At 44.6% G+C, this 21,591-nt stretch overlaps 1 protein-coding gene across 6 annotated transcripts in view; it reads left to right on the forward strand.

Annotated features, from left to right (window-relative positions):
* The window catches only part of LOC141121673 (von Willebrand factor A domain-containing protein 5A-like), a 147,197-nt gene that overhangs the window by 44,308 nt on the left and 81,298 nt on the right, over positions 1-21,591 (forward strand). For 4 of the 6 annotated variants that reach the window (XM_073611411.1, XM_073611367.1, XM_073611403.1 and 1 more), the window contains exons 3-6: positions 193-395; positions 5,008-5,230; positions 8,335-8,498; positions 19,545-19,686. In XM_073611411.1, coding sequence (XP_073467512.1) covers positions 193-395; positions 5,008-5,230; positions 8,335-8,498; positions 19,545-19,686 — 732 coding nt within the window. Of the gene's footprint in view, positions 1-192; positions 396-5,007; positions 5,231-8,101; positions 8,235-8,334; positions 8,499-19,544; positions 19,687-21,591 lie in introns of those variants that run through there. The other 2 variants (XM_073611386.1, XM_073611394.1) reach the window with 2 other exon arrangements.

The following is a 21,591-nucleotide window of genomic DNA, read 5'->3' on the forward strand; positions in this document are numbered from 1 at the left end:
AATAGATTTTACTAATAAGTCAAAAATCCTAATATCTTTTTGCAGGCAGGATGTGTTTTTGGTATTTGTATGTTCCCTAGTTTTATTGGAGAGTACTTTTAAAGTGTACCTGTCTCCATCAAATGTATAGTGTAGCTCAAGGTACAAGACTCCAGATTAAATTGTGTAATTCTCCTGTGTGTGTGTGTCTAGTCCCTCTGCAGGGGATCTGGGTTGACATCCAGGTGAAAGGCTTTGTGGCAGATGTATCGGCGACTCTCAAGTATAAGAACAAGGAGGAGAAGGCGGTGGATACCATCTTTTTCTTCCCCATGGATGAAGACGCCGCTGTCTACAGCTTTGAGGCCACAATAGAGGGGAAGACGATTATAGCCGACCTTCAGGAGAAGGAGCAGGTAATGAGGATTAAAAAGCAAATATATCGGAACTCAGTGGATCTCCGACCAAGGCTGTAAACTGTCAACAAAGGGCTTTGATATTTAATGAAAGAATGGGAGTGGAGGAGAATAAACAGTCAGGATGGGACAAGGCTGGATCTTGACTTGCTGAAGTCCCATGTGAAGCCTGGAGCTGGGATTAAACAGATCCTACAGGGGTAACTCTACTGTTACCTGTGCTAGTCTTCAAGTCCATCTGTGTCTCCGTGGAGTCCCATTTGTATCCTAACCACAGGTTGTAGAACAGGCTTTGACTTCTGCCCAAGAGACATTTAATCCCATCTCCCAGATGACCCTAATCTCCACTCCCTGTTAGAGCTCTTTTTACTGGTGCCAAGGGTAGAAGGGTTAGAGAGGCACCATGTAGGGATGGGCCCAATGTTCGACTTGAACCTAAGTTCGAGTCGAACATGGGGTGTTCCTTTGTTCGTAGAACAAATCAAAAGAAAGGGGCGCTCGCCATAATGCACTGCAAGATCGCATGAGGTCAGAAGGGAGCAGGGTCACCCCCCCAGCACTAACACAGCCCCCCCACCACCATGCGCTGTCCTTACGTTGGATGCGGGCATTGAGATCGTGACGGGCTCGGGAAAAGCTGCTCCGGTGACCGGTGTCCTCTCCTGGAGCAGCTTCCACTGTGTCTCCTCTCTCCTGTTTCCAATGCTAGGCATCCAATAGAATTGCCAGACGTTTTTGGCCAATCGGGAAACAGGTTTTATACCTTGCAAACCTGGCCTGTTAGTGGGGACAGGAGTTGAGAACCACTGGTCTAGGGGTTTTGTTTTGGTTTTATTGGAGAACTTGGATAGGGTAACAGATATAGCAGGATACTTCTAAATTGAACTATTCACACTGAGGACTCCAACTTCCTTTCCTAGTGAAACTTGGCTGAAGTCCTTGCAGAAGGCCCATAAAGACTTCTCCACAGCAGCAGCTGGTTGAAGAACAGAGAAATGTCCCTTAGTAAAGTAGTGGACAGTCCTGGACTAAGCTCTGAGAACACAAGCCATCCTTCTTCGTTGTGTGGGCCCTCAGCTGACTTAGAGCATAAGAGGGGATAACTGTCTAAGGAATCTTAGGGTGTCTATACTCATAAGGCTCTTGAACACCACCGGCACCCTTCTCTCTCCGTGATACCAGGCCAAATGTACAGCAGACTCTCCCTCTGTCAGCTATGGTAGGACCAGGGTCAGCCACACAGACTTCAGACCCTCAGGTCGCCCACCTGAGGCCACATGGCAGCAAGTTCCGGGGGAGAAAATGCATCTCCCCCAGCCTGGTGCAATCCTCTCCTAGGAATGATCTAAACAATAGCCCCATGCATAATTCCTAACTTTTTGAGATAGGAATGAGGGACACCTAACAGCAAAAGTATGCAGGCATAGGACACACCCCTTGCCACGCCCCCTTAAAGTGATTGTAAAGGTAAATTTAAAAAAAAAATAACAGACATATCATACTTATCTCCACTGTGCAGCTCGTTCTGCACAGAGTGGCCCCAAACCTGCTCTTCTGGGGTCCCTCGGCGGCTCTCTCGGCTCCTCCCCACATCTGATAACCCTCTCGGAGAAGCGCTTCCCCCGAGGGGGTTACCTTGCAGGCGTGCTCCCGAGTCCAGCATTCGGCGTCCATAGAGGGCGAATGCAGGACTCGGCCCCGCCCCCGGTGCTCGCGTCATTGGATTTGATTGACAGCAGCGGGAGCCAATGGCTGCGCTGCTATCAGTCTATCCAATCAAGAACCGAGAACCTCGGGCAAAGAGACAGCGCGTCCCCGGGGGGGCCAAGTTCGAGGGTTCAGGTAAGTAAAATGGGAGGGCTGGAGGGGGCGGTCACTGACAGGTGTTTTTTCACCTTAATGCATAGGATGCAATAAGGTGAAAAAACACGAAGGTGTACAACTCCTTTAAAGAAGAATTGTACAAAAAAACAAGAGTGGTTAAACCCATACGTGCTTTTTTTTTTACCACTACTATTCCTTTATATTGGCTTTTGGAATTTACAAATGCAGCAATTTAGGAATCAGGTGAAAGGTTGGAAAACACTTTTTGATAGATAAAAAGTGCATTTTATATACAACTATATAGATCAGACCAAAATGAGGGACAAATGAGGAGGAGTGAGGGACAGAGGGACAGGGATTGTTCCAAATCAGGGACAGTTCCTCGAAATCAGAGACAGTTGGGAGCTATGCTTGAACATAAATACAGGCACCCAGCATGCCTAGGGGCACCTCCCCTTCCAATCGGCCAGGGCTGTTTGACTATTTATGCTGCTCATCTGCCCAGTCTCCACCTATAACCCATAACCTTCCTAGGTTGCTAAGCACAGGGACACCTAGACAGCATAAGCGGCACCAGAGCACACTGAGAAGCCTTCACTAACCGATCACAGGCCTCTGTTAAGCAGACGGCACATACATTTACCTAACTGTCCCTCTGTTAAGCAGAGAAACCAAAACCTATATAACACTCATCCTAGCACCTATCTAGGAGGGTACTACATATTTAAAATGGATACCGACAGACCTATTAGAGGTTTGGGAACCTGGTCCCCAACCAAGGCTCACCAAAAAAGAAGCAAGTGGACTATCTCGGTACAATACAAGAGGGATACAATGGATTATATAAACAGTCATAAAAATTAAAGAAAATTTATTGATACATGATACATGACACCAGGGGCTAGGTCTACAAAAGATCTGGGGCTAGAGCCCATAGCAGCGTAGTAAAGAAAGTCATACGCTTGGGCGGGCATACACATACATCAGGGTTCCCAGAGAGCCCCCCGTACATTAGGGTCCCCAGAGAGCCTCCCCCTTAAATCAGGGTCCCCAGAGAGCCCCCCCTTAAAATCAGGGTCCCCAGAGAGCCTCCCCCTGGCATCAGGGTCCTCAAAGAGCCACCCACTTGCATCAGGGTCCCCAGAGAACCTCCCCTCCTCTTGGGGACCCCTGCAGAGACTCGGGGCTATGGGCCCCAGATGTGGGGCTATAGCCTCAAAAGCCACCCCCTAGCGACGCCACTGCATGACACTAGTGAATTAAAACAAAGATGACTTGGTCAAAAACAGTGTTTCAACTAGTTTCCGGTCCCCAAACCTCTATTTCACTGACTCTTGGATGATGGTACAACCGTTGCTTTAAATCACATACCCAGTGATATTGTTCCTAGAGGCCACCAAAATTTTTCCAGACCTATTAGACTTTCTAACACTCCCCTGTTCCCATAAATCGATAGGAACTTTTTTTCCTGTTTCCTTCGCTCTGTCCAAAAAAAAAACCTTCTCCTTCGCGGCATAAAAGAGCTGAGTTGGTGTGAATCAGGGACAAAAAAAATGTGGTTTGCATTGACCTGCAATGGAACTTTTTATATCAGTTATGATGATGCAATGGTCAGGTCACTGACACCCCACCGTCCTCCAACAATCTTAGCCACTTGCCGACCGCCGCATGTGAATTTACGTCGGCAGAATGGCGCGGCTGCGCAAATGGGCGCACCTGTACGTCCCTTTGAATTTGCCTCCTTGCCGGCGTGCGCGCCCCCTGCCGCGTGTTCTGTGAGTGCTCCCACGTGTCCCGCAGACTCGAAGTCTGCCGGGTGCCCGCGATCGTCTCACGGAGAGGCAGAACAGGAACATGCCTATGTAAACAAGGCATTTCCCTGTTCTGCCTTGTGACAGGACAGAGATCTACTGCTCCCTGTCATGGGGAGCAGTGATCACTGTCGTGTCACTTGTAGCCCATCCCCCTTACAGTTAGAATCACTCCCTAGGACACACTTAACCCCTTCATTGCCTCCTAGTGGTTAACCCCTTCCCTGCCAGTGTCATTTACACAGTAAGCAGTGCATTTTTATAGCACTGATCGCTGTATAAATGACAATGGTCCCGAAATAGTGTCAAAAGTGTCCAATGTGCCCGCCATAATGTCGCAGTCATGATAAAAATCTCAGATCGCCGCCATTACTAATAAAAAAAAAATAACAATAAAAATGCCCTATTTTGTAGGCACTATAACTTTTGCGCAAATCAATCAATATACCCTTATTGCGATTTTTTTTTACCAAAAATATGTAGAAGAATACATGTCGGCCTTAAACTGAGGAAAAAAAAAGTTTTTTTTATATATTTTTGGTGGATATTTATTATAGCAAAAAGTAAAAAATATTGCTTTTTTTTTTCAAAATTGTGGCTCTTTTTTTGTTTATAGCGCGAAAAATAAAAACCGCAGAGGTGATCAAATACCACCAAAAGAAATCTCTATTTGTGGGGGAAAAAAAGGACGCCAATTTTGTTTGGGTGCAACGTCGCACGACCGCGCAATTGTCAGTTAAAGCGACGCAGTGCCGAATCACAAAAAATGGCCCGGTCATTCAGCAGGCAAATCCGAAGTGATTGAAACAGTGGACGTACACCATACAATTCTGCTCCTTTCATTTTTTAGCAAATCGGATTTTCATCTCAGCAGCCATCACAGCTTCAGAAACCGGAACCAAATTATGTGTAGACCATATTTACAAATCAAATTGCATGATGACAGTAACCAGTTTGCTGCTCCCTCTCTTCTCCAGGCTCAAAAAACCTATGAGGAGGCCATCAGCCAGGGTAAGCAAGCCTTCTACATGGGGGAAGATAGGAACACGGCGGACATCTTTACCTGCAGTGTCGGGAATCTCCCTCCTGGACAGGAGACCGAGGTCACCCTGAAATATGTGCAGGAGCTGCCGGTGGAGGCAGACGGAGCTGTGCGCTTTGTACTGCCGGCTGTCCTCAACCCGAGATACACCCCAATAGGTACAAATAAGAATTTTTTTAAACATTTTCAATGTAATCCTTTGATTTGCTCCTCTGAAAGGACAACTAACCCTAAAATGTACCTGACCTGGCCTAAAATGTTTTGCTAAAGTGCAGTGGGTACTTTGTATTGGTCTTCAAAACCAGTTCCTATGTCAACTGTAGAGGATCAGAGGGGTGAACAACTGGCTCAAAGACAGTCCAGTAAAAGTAACTTTATACAGCAAAAGGGCAAATTATACAGAAGAAACCGACAGGTAGACATGTGCACTGACAAAAAATTTGTTCGTTTTCATTTCATTCGTTTTTTTGCTTTTTTCGGAAATTCTGAAATTCTGAAATTCAAAAATTCAAAAATTCTGAAATTCGAAAACCCGAAAATTCAAAAATCTGAAAAAAAAAGAAAGAAAATCGGTAAAATTTGAAATAATAACTAACTAATAATAACTAACTATTAAATTATAGGTATTGGAATTTCCTTTCAAATTTGGCTATTTGTGAACGTAACGAATACAAATTTATCTGAAGTTACGAATTATCCGAAATAACGAATGCCGCATCTAAACAAATGGAATGGAACAAATTAATAATAAATAATACTAATAAAAATATTTATTATTATTAGATCGTTACGTTCCATTCGTTTAGATACGGCATTCGTTATTTCAGATAATCCGTTCAAATACGTTCACTAACAGCCAAATTTGAAAGGAAATTCTCATATCTATAATTTAATATTTATTATTAGGCCTCTTTCACACGGGGCAGATCAGTCATGATCCGCCCCGTGAACACACGCTGGCTCAGCGGGGATCGCTCCGCCGATCCCCGCTGAGCAGGAAGATGACAGGTGCATCGCTGCACGCTGTGCAGCGACGGACCTGTCAGAGCGCCGCTCTCCCCTATGGGGGGATCGGATGATGACGGTCCGTAGTGTCCGTCGTCATCCGATCCGATCCGAAAACGGAGGGAAAAGTAGGTTTTTCCTCCGTTACACTTTTCGGATCGGAGCGGGGTCGGATGTCAGCGGACATGTCACCGCTGACATCCGACGCTCCATAGGGATGACTGTATGTCCGTTTTTCATCCGAAAACGGATGGATGAAAAACGGACATACGGATCATCCGTGTGAAAGAGGCCTAAGTTAGTTATTTCAGATTTTCGAGTTTTCGGATTTTCAGATTTTCATTCTTTTGAATGTTCAGATTTTCATTCTTATTTTTGGATTTTCAAATTTCCAAATTTTGTAAAGGGGATATCATATAAAATGCACTACGAATCATAAATTGGATGTATCAGTCACATTAGATAAACATAAAGGCATAGAGAACCTCTCCGTTCCACACCACCAATGGACATGCACACAGACGCCACAGGTGAGTAGAAAATTGTTCTCAGCACTGGTTGATCGGCTATGACTTTGAAGGCTGTGTAGGAGATATGAACTGAACACATCAAAAGTATCTCCTCTCTCCCTTGCAGTGGTGGCCTGTCCATACGGGGCGCAGGGGTGCCACCCCACTAATCCATGCGCCGCCCCTAATCTACATTCAGGGTGCCAATTTCATTTTTTTTGAAGCACATGAATAGAGCCCAATGTTCTAAGTGGCTTCAAAAAAAGGGTGGGCTCGGGGTGCTCTGTACACACCCAGTTGTGTGACAATAGCGTATTAATATTCACTATTGTCTTCCTGATTCTCCTCCCAGCCAATCAGAAAGCCAGTCCTGAGACCCGATTGGCCAGGGAGTCTTAGGACTCCCTGGCCAATCGGGTCTCAGCCTTAGGACACACTTCCTTTTCAGCTGGGAGGAGAAGCAACTGCCTGGCTCTTCCTTCCCCCTCAGTCCTAAGTTAAGGTCAGTCTGTCTAATGCCAGGGGTGGGGGTTTGCTTGCGGCGATCACCGCCTTCCCGTCCGCCGTCTGTCTCCAGTGGGGAGGGTGGGTGTTGTTAGTTTGCCAAGTTAATTTAGCACCAGCCGCCACTGCTCCCTTGGCCTTTTGTGTGCATATTGCCCTCCTGGGCGGGCTCCCTCAGCCATTGGTGGCGTGGAACGGAGAGGTTCTCCATGCCTTTATGTTTTTACAAGGCACACAATAAATGTCAAAGGGTGGGTTGGGCATCAGGGCAGAAGAGATTTGGGTATCTGGCAACTGAAAGACATGAGTGGGGCAGGTGGGGATTACACTTGACTTGAGCATGACTAGGGTAATTCAGAGAACTTACTGCCCCAACTCAATTATGTACCTGCCAACACCTTTCCCTTTCCTCCCAGCAATGACACTGACACTGTGTTGGATTTAAATTGCCGCTTGGCCTTTTATCAACGCAAACATATTTAAAACATAAACCTTATATGAATAGATGATTGCAGATCCTTAACGACACCATCTTCCAAACTTTTGGAATCTGTGGTACCTCTAAGTTAGATTCTGTCCCCAGCCGCAACACCACCTCAGGGACTTACTAACTGACCACAGAACCCTTCCACCTTACTACCCGGTAGTCTAGACTGAACTAGACAAACCAGGAGGACTCCATACCGGAGACGGGTCCCACCGTTTTATCAAAATACCTACATTTTTGTCAAGGACCCCAATCGCCACACCTTTTGCATGAAGTACTTCCAAACTTCTCCTCAGGGGCGGGAGGGCGGGACGTTCCACCACCGACTTCCACCTGCAACTGATGCCTCTTGCTTCCTCCCTTCACTAACTATCCAGCTCCTCCCTATCCTGCACTAAACTCCTCCAATCAGGTAAGGGGCCAGTTTATTTTCCCTGAACAGTCCCAACACCTCTTTAACCTATTGCATTCTGATAATTCCTTCCACCCCCTCATGTATGCCCTGCACTTACATTTCCTTCCAGCTCCGTACATGTCTTTCGAGACCTTTAATGTACAGCCTGGATCCAAGGTGCTCCACAGGGATGCTTACAAGGATTGACTTGAAGTCTAACAAAAATACTTGCATTTCAGCAGTATTTTTACATCGTATCCCCGGTAAGGTTCACTTTTAACCTATCCTTCTGTAAAATGTTAACATGAAATGATGATGATCTGCATTGTGCAGAGGGAGATATTTCCTTGTTATCTCTTCCAGATGTGAGCATAAAATCCACACGTCCAAAGGTTCCAGTTGGTGAGGTCCCGTACACGCTGAGTCTGAACGCTCATTTCCAGTCTGCATACGGCATCGCCAAGATCGAGTCCAACTGTAACATCACCCCCCTGGAATACACGGATAGTGACAACACTAGGGCCAAGGTGAGCGAGACTCATTTCTTTTGTTGACAACATAGAATAACTACAACAGTGCCGCGGTTTAAAAAGTGTTGACGAACCATCAAGTCAATGTATCTCATGAGAACGACATATTAACCAGGTTCATCTTTTGAAAATGAGCTCCTAGGTTATCAATTTGATGTCATCATGCCAACCTCCCCATAGACTAAAGATGGCAGTTTTCCCCTTTTTATGGAAAAATACATGAAGACAACCTAAAACATAAATAAGTACACATATCTACCTTCATACTGCCTCTACTTCTCCTTTCATAGTGCCTCTCTGCTGACTGTGTCCTCACTCTCACACCGCCATTTTGAAAATCCTTTCTGGGGTCAGCTTGCAATATAGTCATAGAGCGCATGAGGGAGATGGAGCACATAAAGTCATCTCATGCATGCGCTGTACAACATTGCATTTGTCTGCTTAACCACTTCAGCCCCAGAAGATTTTACCCCCTTCCTGACCAGAGCACTTTTTGCGATTCAGCACTGTGTCGCTTTAAATGACAATAGCGCGGTTGTGCGACGTTGCACCCAAACAGAATTGATGTCCTTTTTTTCCAACAAATAGAGCTTTCTTTTAGTTGTATTTGATCACCTCTGCGGTTTTTATTTTTTGCGCTATAAACAAAAAAAGAGCTACAATTTTGAAAAAAAAGGCAATATTTTTTACTTTTTGCTATAATAAATATCCCTCAAAAATATGTAGCGGTACCCTCGTAAGGGCTGCTGATTTGGTTACTTAGCAATCCGCCAATCACCCTGCTGCCAGACTCCCCACTATCAGTTAAGACAACAAGGGAGGAACAAGGGATGATATGAGATGCCCATAGCATTTGGTCTACTATAAGACAATACTGAACAGCCTTGGCTTGAAAATTGATGCACCTATAGTATTCCCAGTCTCCTACTTCTGCAAAACTACTGAGAGACTACTTCTTCACTTCCACTGGGACAAGAAAGAATCACTCTGAATAATTCCACCTTGCAGACTATAACGGTATTGCCTCAGTGAATCAAAGAACCAGAGGCCTACACAGCCTCTCCCCGATGGATCAATGAATCAGACAGCCATACAGGCTTTTAGAAGGTTATTACTAATGTGCTAACCAGACCAGAGATACGCCTCCCCCTGATGGCCTGACACATGGTAATAGGAGGACTGCTGTTCCCAGCCAGTCCTTCACTGTCAATGCTGTGTTCCCCGGGCACAGCATTCTGCACTACTCTTTATAACTTCTTCTCTTGTTGCGTTCACACTGACCTTTTGCTACTTGGCAGTTCTGTGTCCCCGGTCACAGAACACTGATCTACTCTCATCTGATTTGCTGCTGCTTCTTCCGTACTGATCTTCTCCAGCATACAAGTCCTGTGTTCCCCGGTCACAGCAGCTTGATTCATTTTCAGAAATGAAGATCTTTATCTAGGTTCCCTCCTAGCGGTTCCTCTATCCCTCCTCCGCGCTCGGCGCATCCCCATGTGGGGATTCCCGGAACAGCAACTCAATACTCCATGCTGTCTATTCCTGCACTTCAGAACTCCCTGGCAGCATGTGACCCCAGCTTATATGGGAGGCCTGCCCCCTGCCAATACCAAGAGATAATTGGTCAGGGCTCCTCACATGAGCTGCCTGCCACTCAGAATTCAGGTCCAACCCCTATTCCAGAACCATCTTTCTGGAATCAGGGGAGGCATCTCTGAATCAGAGCACAGGTGACCACACCCACCACTACACTGAACACTCCCAGTCCCAAAATCAAAACAGACAGGCCCAGCGCGCAGCATAAGCCTGCCTAAATCTACCCGTACTTTCTAAGCTTAGCAAAAATCCTACTTTAGCACCTACCTTTAGGTAGAGGGTGCTACAAATATATAAAAAAAAAACATTTCTTTCCTAAGATTAGGCCGAATATGTATTCTTCTACATAGTTTTGGTAAATAAAATTGCAATAAGCGTATAATAATTGGCTTGCGCAAAAGTTATAGCGTCTACAAAATAGAGGATAGTTTAATGGCATTTTTATTATTCATTTTACTTTTACTAGTAATGACGATGATGATCTGCGATTTTTATCGTGACTGCAACATTATGGCGGACACATCGGACACTTTTGACACTAATTTGGGACCATTGTCATTTATACAGCGATCAGTGCTATAAAAATGCACTGATTACTGTGTAAATGACTCTGGCAGGGAAGGGGGTAAACACTAGGGGCAATGAAAATGTTAAGTGTGTCCTAGGGAGTGATTCTAACTGTGGGGGGGATGGGCTTCCAGTCACATGACAGCGATCACTGCTCTCAATGACAGGGAGCGGTGATCTCTGTCATGTCACAAGGCAGAATGGGTAAATGCCTTGTTTACATAGGCACTTCCCTGTTCTGCCACTCTGTGACACGATCGCCGGGACCCACGGGCACCTCGTACGTGGTGGGCGGGAGCCCCTCCAATTAAAGGGGACGTACAGGTACACCCATTTGCCCACCGCTGCCATTGTGCCGACGTATATCGGTGTGCGGCGGACGGCAAGTGGTTAAAAAAAAAAGTCTTCATGAGAGATCTCATGGAAAGGCTCTTACTTTTTAAACAGATGACTGTAACATTGTACAGTCCATGCACAAGATGAGCCGCATAGCATAATGCATTCCATCCCACGCGCGTGCAATACAACAATATTGCGACATATCATGAGATCTCACAGATTGGGTATGGGGATGTGAGAAAATATGGTCCGCAACTCCTTGCTTGCCCTCCACTTCAATACTGGGCGCTTTCACCCCCTTCCTGCCCAGGACAATTTTCAGCTTTCAGCGATGACACTTTTTAAATGACAATTGCGCGGTCATGCAACTCCCCGCTAAGTACAAACCCCCCTTCCACAGTATAAAACCCTCTCCATCAGTATAGACCCCCCTCGGTGCAGACCCCCTCAGTGTAGACACCCCCTCCATCAGTGCAGACCTCCCCCTCCACTCCATCAATGCAAACCCCCTCAGTGCAGACACCTCCCCTTGCATCAGTGCAGACTCCCCCCTCCATCAGTGCACACCCCCCTCAATGCAGACACCTCCCCCGCATCAGTGCAGACACCCCCCCTTTAACACTGCAGACCCCCCTCCACTCCATCAGTAAAAAACCCCTCTCAGTGCAGCCCCCCCTCCATCAGTGCAGACACCCTTCTCCATCCTCCCCCCTTCCTCCTCCTCCATCAGTGCAGACATTAAAGATTACAGACCTGAGAACAACACGGGATACAGCAGTGTGTCCCTTGGACTCCCTCTCACACAGCGGAGTGAACCAAAGCACTGCCCTTTGATTCCAATGGCGGGGGCGGTTTAGGAGCGCTGTATGCACTGCTCCCGCACCGATTGCAGGACTTTTTTTTTCCCGTCCTGCACCGCTCCAGTGTGAAAGCACTCGGGGCTTTCACACTGGTAAAATATATACGTTGGCACAATGGCACGGCTGTGCAAATGGGCGTACCTGTTCATCCCCTTTAAGACGCAGCATTGTGGGTGTGCGTGTGCCCGCCGCGTACTCCATGACTGCGCCTGCGGGCCCGCGGACTCGGTGTCCCGCGATCGTGTCACGGATCGGCAGAATGGGAAGATGTCTATGTAAACAAGGCATTTCCCCGTTCTGCCTAGTGACAAGACAGAGATCACTGCTCCGATGACAGCTACCGCCGTCATGTCACTGGTAGTAGAACACACTTAACCCCTTGATCGCCCCCTAGTGTTTAACCCCTTCCCTGCCAGCGTCATTTTTATAGCACTGATCACTGTATAAATGACAATGGTCCCAAAATAGTGTCAAAAGTGTCTGGTGTGTCCGCCATAAAAAGTGCATAGAAAAAAAAAATAATTATAATAAAAATGCCATAAATCTATCCCCTATTTTGTAGACACGATAACTTTTGCGCAAACCAATCAATATACGCTTATTGCAATATTTTTTTTTTTTTACCAAAAATATGTAGAAGAATACATATGGGTCTAAACTGAGAAAGAAATTCCTTTTTTTTATATAATTTTTGGGGATACTTATTATAGCAAAAAGTAAAAAATATAGCTTTTTTTTCAAAATTGTCGCTTTTTTTTTGTTTATAGTGCAAAAAATAAAAACTGCAGAGGTGATCAAATACCACCAAAAGAAAGCTCTATTTGTGGGAAAAAAAGGACGTCAATTTTGTTTGGGTGCAACGTTGCATGCGCAATTGTCAGTTTAAGCGACGCAGCGCCGTATCGCAAAAAGTGCTCTGGTCAGGAAGGGAGTGGTTAAGGTCATTCATAACCTCGCTCCTCCGTACCTTTCTGAACTCCTGCATATCAACAGACCCTCCTGCACTTTCAGGTCTTCTTCCATTTATGTCAATGTTCCATCCACCCGCCTGACCACTATAGGACGGAGAGCCTTTAGCTGCTCTGCCCCCCCCCCCGACTTTGGAACACCCCGCCACTTGACATCCGCAATATTGATTTCCTACCCATCTTCAAATCACGTTTTGAAATTCATTTTTTTTTAAACTAGCATACCCTGTCTGACTCATTGATTTGTTTTTTGTAATTTAGTGGTTATGTAATGTATTTTTATTTTATTTATTTACTTTTTTGCTTTTTTGTTATCTTTGTAAGGTGATATTGGGTGTTCTGAAAGGTGCCTATAAATAAAATGTTTTATTATTACAGTAAAACTTTGGATTGCGAGCATAATTCGTTCTGGAAACATGCTTGTAATACAAAGCACTTGTATATCAAAGCGAATTTCCCCTTAAGAAATAATGGAAACTCAAATGATTCATTCCACAACCATTTATTCATAAGTCCTTCAGTTTATAGTCCATATAAAAAGATTATAGCAATGTGACCAGGTTGTGTAACCATAAAATGTCCATCACCAAATGAAAGCTTCCACAAGGGGATTAGAAGCAAAATCCAGCAGGAGTTCCAGAGTATAAAAGAGAAGAGAGGCGCCTCTAATGCCGTGTACACACGGGCGGACTTTTCAGCTACAAAAGTCCAACGGACGCTGACGGACTAAAGCTGGCTGGTAATCCGATCGTGTGTGGGCTTCTCCGGACTTTCAACGTACTTTTTTAGCCTCAAATCCGACGTACTTTAGATTTGAAACATGCTTCAAATCTTTACGTCGTAACTACGACGGACCCCGAAGTCCGCTCGTCTGTATGCTAGTCCGACGGACAAAAACCCACGCTAGGGCAGCTATTGGCTACTGGCTATCAACTTCCTTATTTTAGTCCGGTGTACGTCATCACGTACGAATCCGTCGGACTTTTGTGTGGTCGTGTGTAGGCAAGTCTGTTCGTTAGAAAGTCCGCCGCAAGTCCGCCGCAAGTCTGCCGAAAGTCCGCCGAAAGTCTGTCGGACAGGCTGTCGGACTTTTGTAGATGAAAAGTCCGACCGTGTGTACGCGGCATAAGTGTAGCAAAATGTTGTACCTTCATTAAATGTAACCATATTGCTACACTTAGTGCCGGTTCACACAGGGGCGACTTGTCAGGCGACCTAGCCGCCTGACAAGTCGCCTCCCGTTCTGTACTACGGAACCGTTCTAATAGGAGCGATGCAAGTCGCTCCGACTTAGAAAAAGGTTCCTGTAGTATTTTTGGGGCGACTTCAGGCGACTTGCATTGACTTCTATACAGAAGTCGTTTTGCAAGTCGCCGCCGAAGTCATGTGCAGGTCGCCTCGGTGAGTCCCCTGTGTGAACCGGCACTTAGAGGCGCCTCTCTTCTCTTTTACACTCAGTTGTGACTTGACGTTACTTGTATATCAAGACAAAATTTATTTAACCACTTGCTTCATATGACGGCGGGATGGTGCAGCTGTTGTTCTGGGCCGCCGTCATATGACGGCGCAGCCTTCTAGGCAGCCCAGGGGGCGCGCGCCCCCCGCACCAGCTCCTGGTGCACGTGCCTGGCGGCCGGGATGTCCGCCCGGCACCCGCAATTGCCCGGTAACTGAGCAGGACCATGGATCTGTGTGTGTAAACACACAGATCCACGTCCTGTCAGATGGGAGGAGACCGATGGTGTGTTCCTTGTACAGAGGAACACCTATCGGTCTCCTCCCCTTGTGAGTCCCCTCCCCCCACAGTTAGAATGACTCCCTAGCAACATATTTAACCCTAGAGCGCCCCCTCCTGGTTAACCCCTTCATTGCCAGTCACATTTATACAGTAATCAATGCATTTTTATAGCACAGATCGCTGTATAAATGTGAATGGTCCCAAAAATGTGTCAAAATTGTCCGATGTGTCCGCCACAATATTGCAGTCACGATAAAAATCGCAGATCGCCGCCATTACTAGTGAAAAAAAAAAAAATTAATAAAAATGCTATAAATCTGTCCCCTTATTTTGTAGACGCTATAACTTTTGCGCAAACCAATAAATATACGCTTATTGCGATATTTTTTACCAAAAATATGTGGAAGAATACGTATCGGCCTAAACTGAGAAAAAAATTTGTTTAAAAAAAAAAAAAAAATTGGATATTTATTATAACAAAAAGTAAAAAATATTGTGTTTTTTTCAAACTTGTCACTCTTGTTTTGTTTATAGCACAAGAAATAAAAACCGCAGGGGTGATCAAATACCACCAAAAGAAAGCTCTATTAGTCAGAAAAAAATGATAAAAATGTCATTTGGGTACAGTGTTGCATGACCGCGCAATTGTTATTCAAAGTGCGACAGCGCTGAAAGCTGAAAATTGGCTTGGGCAGGAAGGGGGTGAAAATGCCCTGTATGGAAGTGGTTACAAAAATTTGCTTGTCTTGCAAAACGCTCTCAAACCAAGTTACTCTCAAACCAAGGTTCTACTGTATTAACATTGTTGTGATTTTTTTTCCCAAAAACATGTAGCAGAATACATATTGGCCTAAATTGATGAAGAAATTGGATTTTTTTTTGAGCTGTTTTATAGCAGAAAGTAAAAAAAAAAAAAAAAAATTAGGGCTGTGGAAATTAACGATTAATTCTTCGATTAATCGGGCAGCACAGTGGTGTAGTGGGTAGCACTCTCACCTAGCACTAAAAAGGGTGGCTGGTTCGATTTCCAACCACGACACTACCTGCCTGGAGTTACCCTGTTTCCCCGAAAATAAGACCTAGCGTGATTGTCGGTGATGGCTGCAATATAAGCCCTACCCCCCAAATAAGCCCTACCCTGTTTACCCGAAAATAAGCCCTACCCTGAAAGTAAGACCTACAAGGACTTTAACTAGGGCTTATTTGGGGGGTAGGGCTTATATTGCAGCCATCACTGACAATCACGCTAGGTCTTATTTTCGGGGAAACAGGGTAGCATGTTCTCCCTGTGCCTGCGTGGGTTTCCTTTGGGTATTCTGGTTTCCTCCCACGCTCCAAAGACATGCTGGAAGGTTAATTGGCTTCTGTCCATAATAAATTAGCTCTAGTGTTTGGGTTTGGGACCTTGGATTGTGGGCTCCTTGGGGGTTGGGTGTGTGAAGCACTGCGTAAAAATTGACGGCGCTATATGGGTACCTTAAATAAAATAATAATAGAGGGGCATCTTGATGGAGGATAATTGTAGACACGCACCAACACTCATTCAGGTTGAACTGGATGGACTGGTGCCTTTATTCAACCTTACTAACTATGTAACTATGTTAACTTTTTTGATCAATCAAAATTTTTTTGATCGGTAGGCTGCCTACCCTGGGGCCGCTTTGGGCCAAGCTGTGGCTGCAGCGCAGCACAGCGCTCCGCTCCCTCCTCCTCCACTATATGTCATACACAGTCTGCGGGCATCTCCCGCTGTGTGTCTCCGAGCTGAGTGTGAAAACTTTGGCCGTGCTGTGAGAAAAGTCCCGTCCTCCTCCTAGATCAGCTCGCAGATAGACGCAGTGTTCTGTCTATCACACGAGCTGACCTAGGAGGAGGGCGGGACTTTTCTCACAGCGCAGCCAAAGTTTTCACACTCAGCTCGGAGACACACAGCAGGAGATGCCCGCAGACTGTGTAACCCAGGCACAGGCACTGACTACAGTGAGGCTGTGATTATGGACACGGTGAGGCTGCATTATGGGCACAGTGAGACTGCATTATGGGCACGGTGAGACTGCATTATGGGCACGGTGAGACTGCATTATGGGCACGGTGAGGCTGTGATTATGGGCACGGTGAGACTGCATTATGGGCACGGTGAGACTGCATTATTGGCACGGTAAGGCTGCGATTATGGGCACTGTGAGGCTGTGATTATGGGCACGGTGAGACTGCATTATGGGCACGGTGAGGCTGTGATTATGGGCACGGTGAGACTGCATTATGGGCACGGTGAGACTGCATTATGGGCACGGTGAGGCTGCCATTATAGGCACGGCGAGGCTGCGATTATGGGCACGGTGAGACTGCATTATGGGCACGGTGAGACTGCATTATGGGCACAGTGAGACTGCATTATGGGCACGGTAAGGCTGCGATTATGGACACGGTGAGGCTGTGATTATGGGCACGGTGAGACTGCATTATGGGCACGGTGAGACTGCATTATGGGCACGGTAAGGCTGCGATTATGGGCACAGTGAGGCTGTGATTATGGGCACAGTGAGACTGCATTATGGGCATGGTAAGGCTGCGATTATGGGCACAGTGAGACTGCATTATGGGCACGGTGAGACTGCATTATGGGCACGGTGAGACTGCATTATGGGCACGGTGAGGCTGCCATTATAGGCACGGCGAGGCTGCGATTATGGGCACGGTGAGACAGCATTATGGGCACAGTGAGGCTGCGATTATGGGCACGGTGAGACTGCATTATGGGCACGGTGAGACTGCATTATGGGCACGGTGAGACTGCATTATGGGCACGGTAAGGCTGCGATTATGGACACGGTGAGGCTGTGATTATGGGCACGGTGAGACTGCATTATGGGCACGGTGAGACTGCATTATGGGCATGGTAAGGCTGCGATTATGGGCACGGTGAGGCTGTGATTATGGGCACAGTGAGACTGCATTATGGGCACGGTGAGGCTGTGATTATGGGCACGGTGAGACTGCATTATGGGCACGGTGAGACTGCATTATGGGCACGGTCAGACTGCATTATGGGCACGGTAAGGCTGCGATTATGGGCACGGTGAGACTGCATTATGGGCACGGTGAGACTGCATTATGGGCACGGTCAGACTGCATTATGGGCACGGTCAGACTGCATTATGGGCACGGTGAGACTGCATTATGGGCACGGTCAGACTGCATTATGGGCACGGTGAGGCTGCCATTATAGGCACGGCGAGGCTGCGATTATGGGCATGGTGAGACTGCATTATGGGACCGGTGAGGCTGTGATTATGACGTGTGACGTCCTAGCCATGCCCCGCTATGTCCAGCTTTGGCCGTTGCCATAACATCGGTGCTAAATCAGCTAAAAGTAGTTGGATCTGTATGTGCGTTATAATTTAAAAAAATAAAGAAATGAGTTGATTAATCGATTAAAAAAAAAATCGAACACGAAAATTTTAATCAGTAACAGCCCTAAAAAATATATATATATTTTTTTTTAAATTGGCTGTATTTTTTTGTTTATAATGCAAAAAATAAAAACGGCAGAGGTGATCAAATACCACCAAAAGAAAGCTCTATTTGTGGGAAAAAAAAGACGTCAATCTTTTTTGCGTACAGCGTCGCACGACCGCGCAATTGTCAGTTAACCACTTCAGCCCTGGAAGATTTAAAATAAAAAATATTGTTTTTGTTTCAAAATTGTTGCTTGTTATTATTATAATTATCATTATTGTTTATTTTGTTTATAGCGCAAAAAATAAAAACCGCAGAGGTGATCAAATACCACCAAAAGAAATCTCTATTTGTGGGGAAAAAAAGGATGTCAATTTTGTTTGGGTGCAGCGCAGCACGACCGCGCAATTGTCAGCTAATCACTTCAGCCCTGGAAGATTTACCCCCCTTTATGACCAGGCCATTTTTTGCGATACGGCACTGCGTTACTTTAACTGACAATTGCGCGGTCGTGTGACCTTGTACACAAACAAAATTGACGTCCTTTTTTTCCCACAAATAGCGCTTTCTTTTGGTGGTATTTGGTCACCATTGCGGTTTAAACAAAAAAAAAAGAGCAGCAATTTTGAAACAAAAACATTATTTTTTTATTTTGTGCTATAAAACACATCCAAAAAAAAATATGTAACAAATCAAATTTCTTCATAAATTTAGGCCAATATGTATTCTGCTACCTATTTTTGGTAACAAAAAAAAAAAAACCTCAATAAACGTATATTGATTGGTTTGCGCAAATTTTATCACGTCTACAAACTATGGAATAGATTTAGGAATTTTTATTTTTTAATTTTTTACTAGTAATAGTGGCAACCAGCGACTTATAGTAGGACTGCGACATTGCGGCATACAATTCGGACACTTTTTTTGGGAGCAGTGCTGAAAAATATGCACTGTCACTGTACTAATGACACTGGCAGGGAAGGGGTTAACATGGGGGGGGGGGGATCAAAGGGTTAAATGTGTCCCTAGGGAGTGCTTTCTAACTGAGTGTGGGGGGCTGTGCTTTAACTGTGGGAAGACAGAGATCCGCGTTCCTGTTTAGCAGAAACACAGGATCCCCGTCTTCCCCTCTGACAGAAGGACAATCTGCCTTGTATACATTGGCAGGCCGCCGTTTCTGCCTATCATGGGAAATGATCAGCGGGTCCCAGCGGACATCGGGTCCACCGGATCCGATAATTGGCTCCCGCTGTGCCCAATTACAGCAGGAGCTGGTGGCCGGTGGCGTGCGAGTGCGCCCCAGACCTGGAAGGGCGAAATCACATACAGGTATGTGATTTTGCGCAGGAGAGCCGTAGTACATGCACGTGGGGCGGCGGCAAATGGTTAATGTAACGCAGAGCTGTATCACAAAAAATGGCCTGGTCATGAAGGGGGGGGGTAAATCTTCCAGAGGTCAAGTGGTTACGTTGGACTAAAAATGTCTGACTACTGTTATGTTATTTCCCCTTTGTAGGTGTCATTGGCTGAGGGGCACAAGTTTGATCGAGATGTAGAATTATTGGTTTATTATTTGGATGTGACCAAACCCAGCGTCACTGTGGAGGCGGGGCTTGGAGCTACAGACGCCGCCCAGGAATCTGGACCGACGCCATCAGGTGACAAAATAAACTGTACTTTTCATAGATTGTCCACTCCTGTCGTTACTTTTAAAATTGGAAGGCGCACATCTGCTCTGATTGTTCAAATCTATTTCCCAGAGTGCATTTGCCAATTGCATCCTGAATATTCCTACATTGTTCTTTTAACATTTCCCATCCATTTGGGTGTATGTACAGTGCTTTATTGAGAGAACTTTTTGTTGTGACCATTGCTGAATGTACAAAGGCAGATCCTGATGCATCTCAAAAAGTTTCCGAAAGCAATGTATCAAATACAGCTCATGTGTACTGATATATAAAGTGCCTTGCAAAAGTATTCACCCCCCCCCCCCTAGACTTTTTACCTATTTTGTTACATTACAGCCTTTAGTAGACATGTGCAATTTGTTTAGTTCCGAATTTGTTTTTTAAAGATTTTTGACAAATTCGTTAATTCCGAATTTCCGAGTTTCCAAATTTTTCAATTTCTAAATTTCCTAATTTAAAAATTATTCGAAATTTCTGAAATTCGACATTTCGGAATTCGGAAATTCGAAATTTGAAAAATGTTCGGAAATTCAAAATCGGAAATTCGTAATTCGGAAATTCGTAATTCGGAAAATTTCGGAAATTCGACATTTCGGAAGTTCGGAATTCAGAAATTCGAAAATTGGAAAAATCGGAAATTGGAGAATTTCGGAAATTGGGAATTCGGAAGTTCGGAAATTCTAAAATTCGGAAATACGAGAATTCGAAATTCCGAAATTCGGAATTTTGGAAATTTGAAAATTCTAAAATTTGGAAATTTGAAAATCCGAAAATAAGAATGAAAATCTGAAAATTCAAAAGAATGAAAATCTGAAAATTCGAAAACCCGAAAATCTGAAATAATAACTAATAACTATTAAATTATAGGTATTGGAATTTCCTTTCAAATTTGGCTGTTATTGAACGTAACGAATACAAATTTACCGAAGTTACGAATTATCTGAAATAACGAATGCCATATCTAAAAGAATGGAAGGTAACGATCTAATAATAATAAAAAACAATAATAATAATAATGATAAAACCTTTTTATTATTATTATTTATTATTAATTTGTTCCATTCCATTCGTAATCTCGGATAATTCGTAACTTCAGATAAATTTGTATTTGTTACGTTCACAAACAGCCAAATTTGAAACGAAATTCCAATACCTATAATGTAATAGTTAGTTATTATTAGTTAGTTATTATTTCAAATTTTACTGATTTTCTTTCTTTTTTTCAGATTTTCGAATTTTCGTATTGTTGAATTTTCGTATTTTTGAAAATTCAGAAATTCGGAATTCAAAAATCCGGATTTTCCAGAATTTAGAATTTCCAAATTCTGAATTTTCGAATTTCTTGAAAAAGCAAGAAAACGAATGAAACCAAAACAAAAACAAACACATTTTTTGTCAGTGCATATGTCTAGCCATTAGTTCAATGTTTTTTTAATCTGAATTATATGTGATGGATCAGAACACAATAGTCTAAGTTGGTGAAATAAAATTAGAAAAATATATACATAAAACTATTTTTCAGAAATAAAAAACTGATAATTGTCATGTATGTATGTATTCACCCCCCTTTGTTATGAAGCCCATAAAAAGCTCTGGTGCAACCAATTACCTTCAGAAGTCACATAATTAGTGAAATGATGTCCACCTGTGTGCAATCTAAGTGTCACATGATCTGTCATTACATATACACACCTTTTTGAAAGGCCCCAGAGGCTGCAACACCTAAGCAAGAGGCACCACTAACCAAACACTGCCATGGAGACCAAGGAACTCTCCAAACAAGTAAGGGACAATGTTGTTGAGAAGTACAAGTCAGGGTTAGGTTATAAAAAAAATATCCAAATCTTTGATGATCCCTAGGAGCACCATCAAATC

This window comes from Aquarana catesbeiana, linkage group LG01 (genome assembly GCF_042186555.1).
Source record: "Aquarana catesbeiana isolate 2022-GZ linkage group LG01, ASM4218655v1, whole genome shotgun sequence".
Classification (NCBI taxonomy): domain Eukaryota; kingdom Metazoa; phylum Chordata; class Amphibia; order Anura; family Ranidae; genus Aquarana; species Aquarana catesbeiana.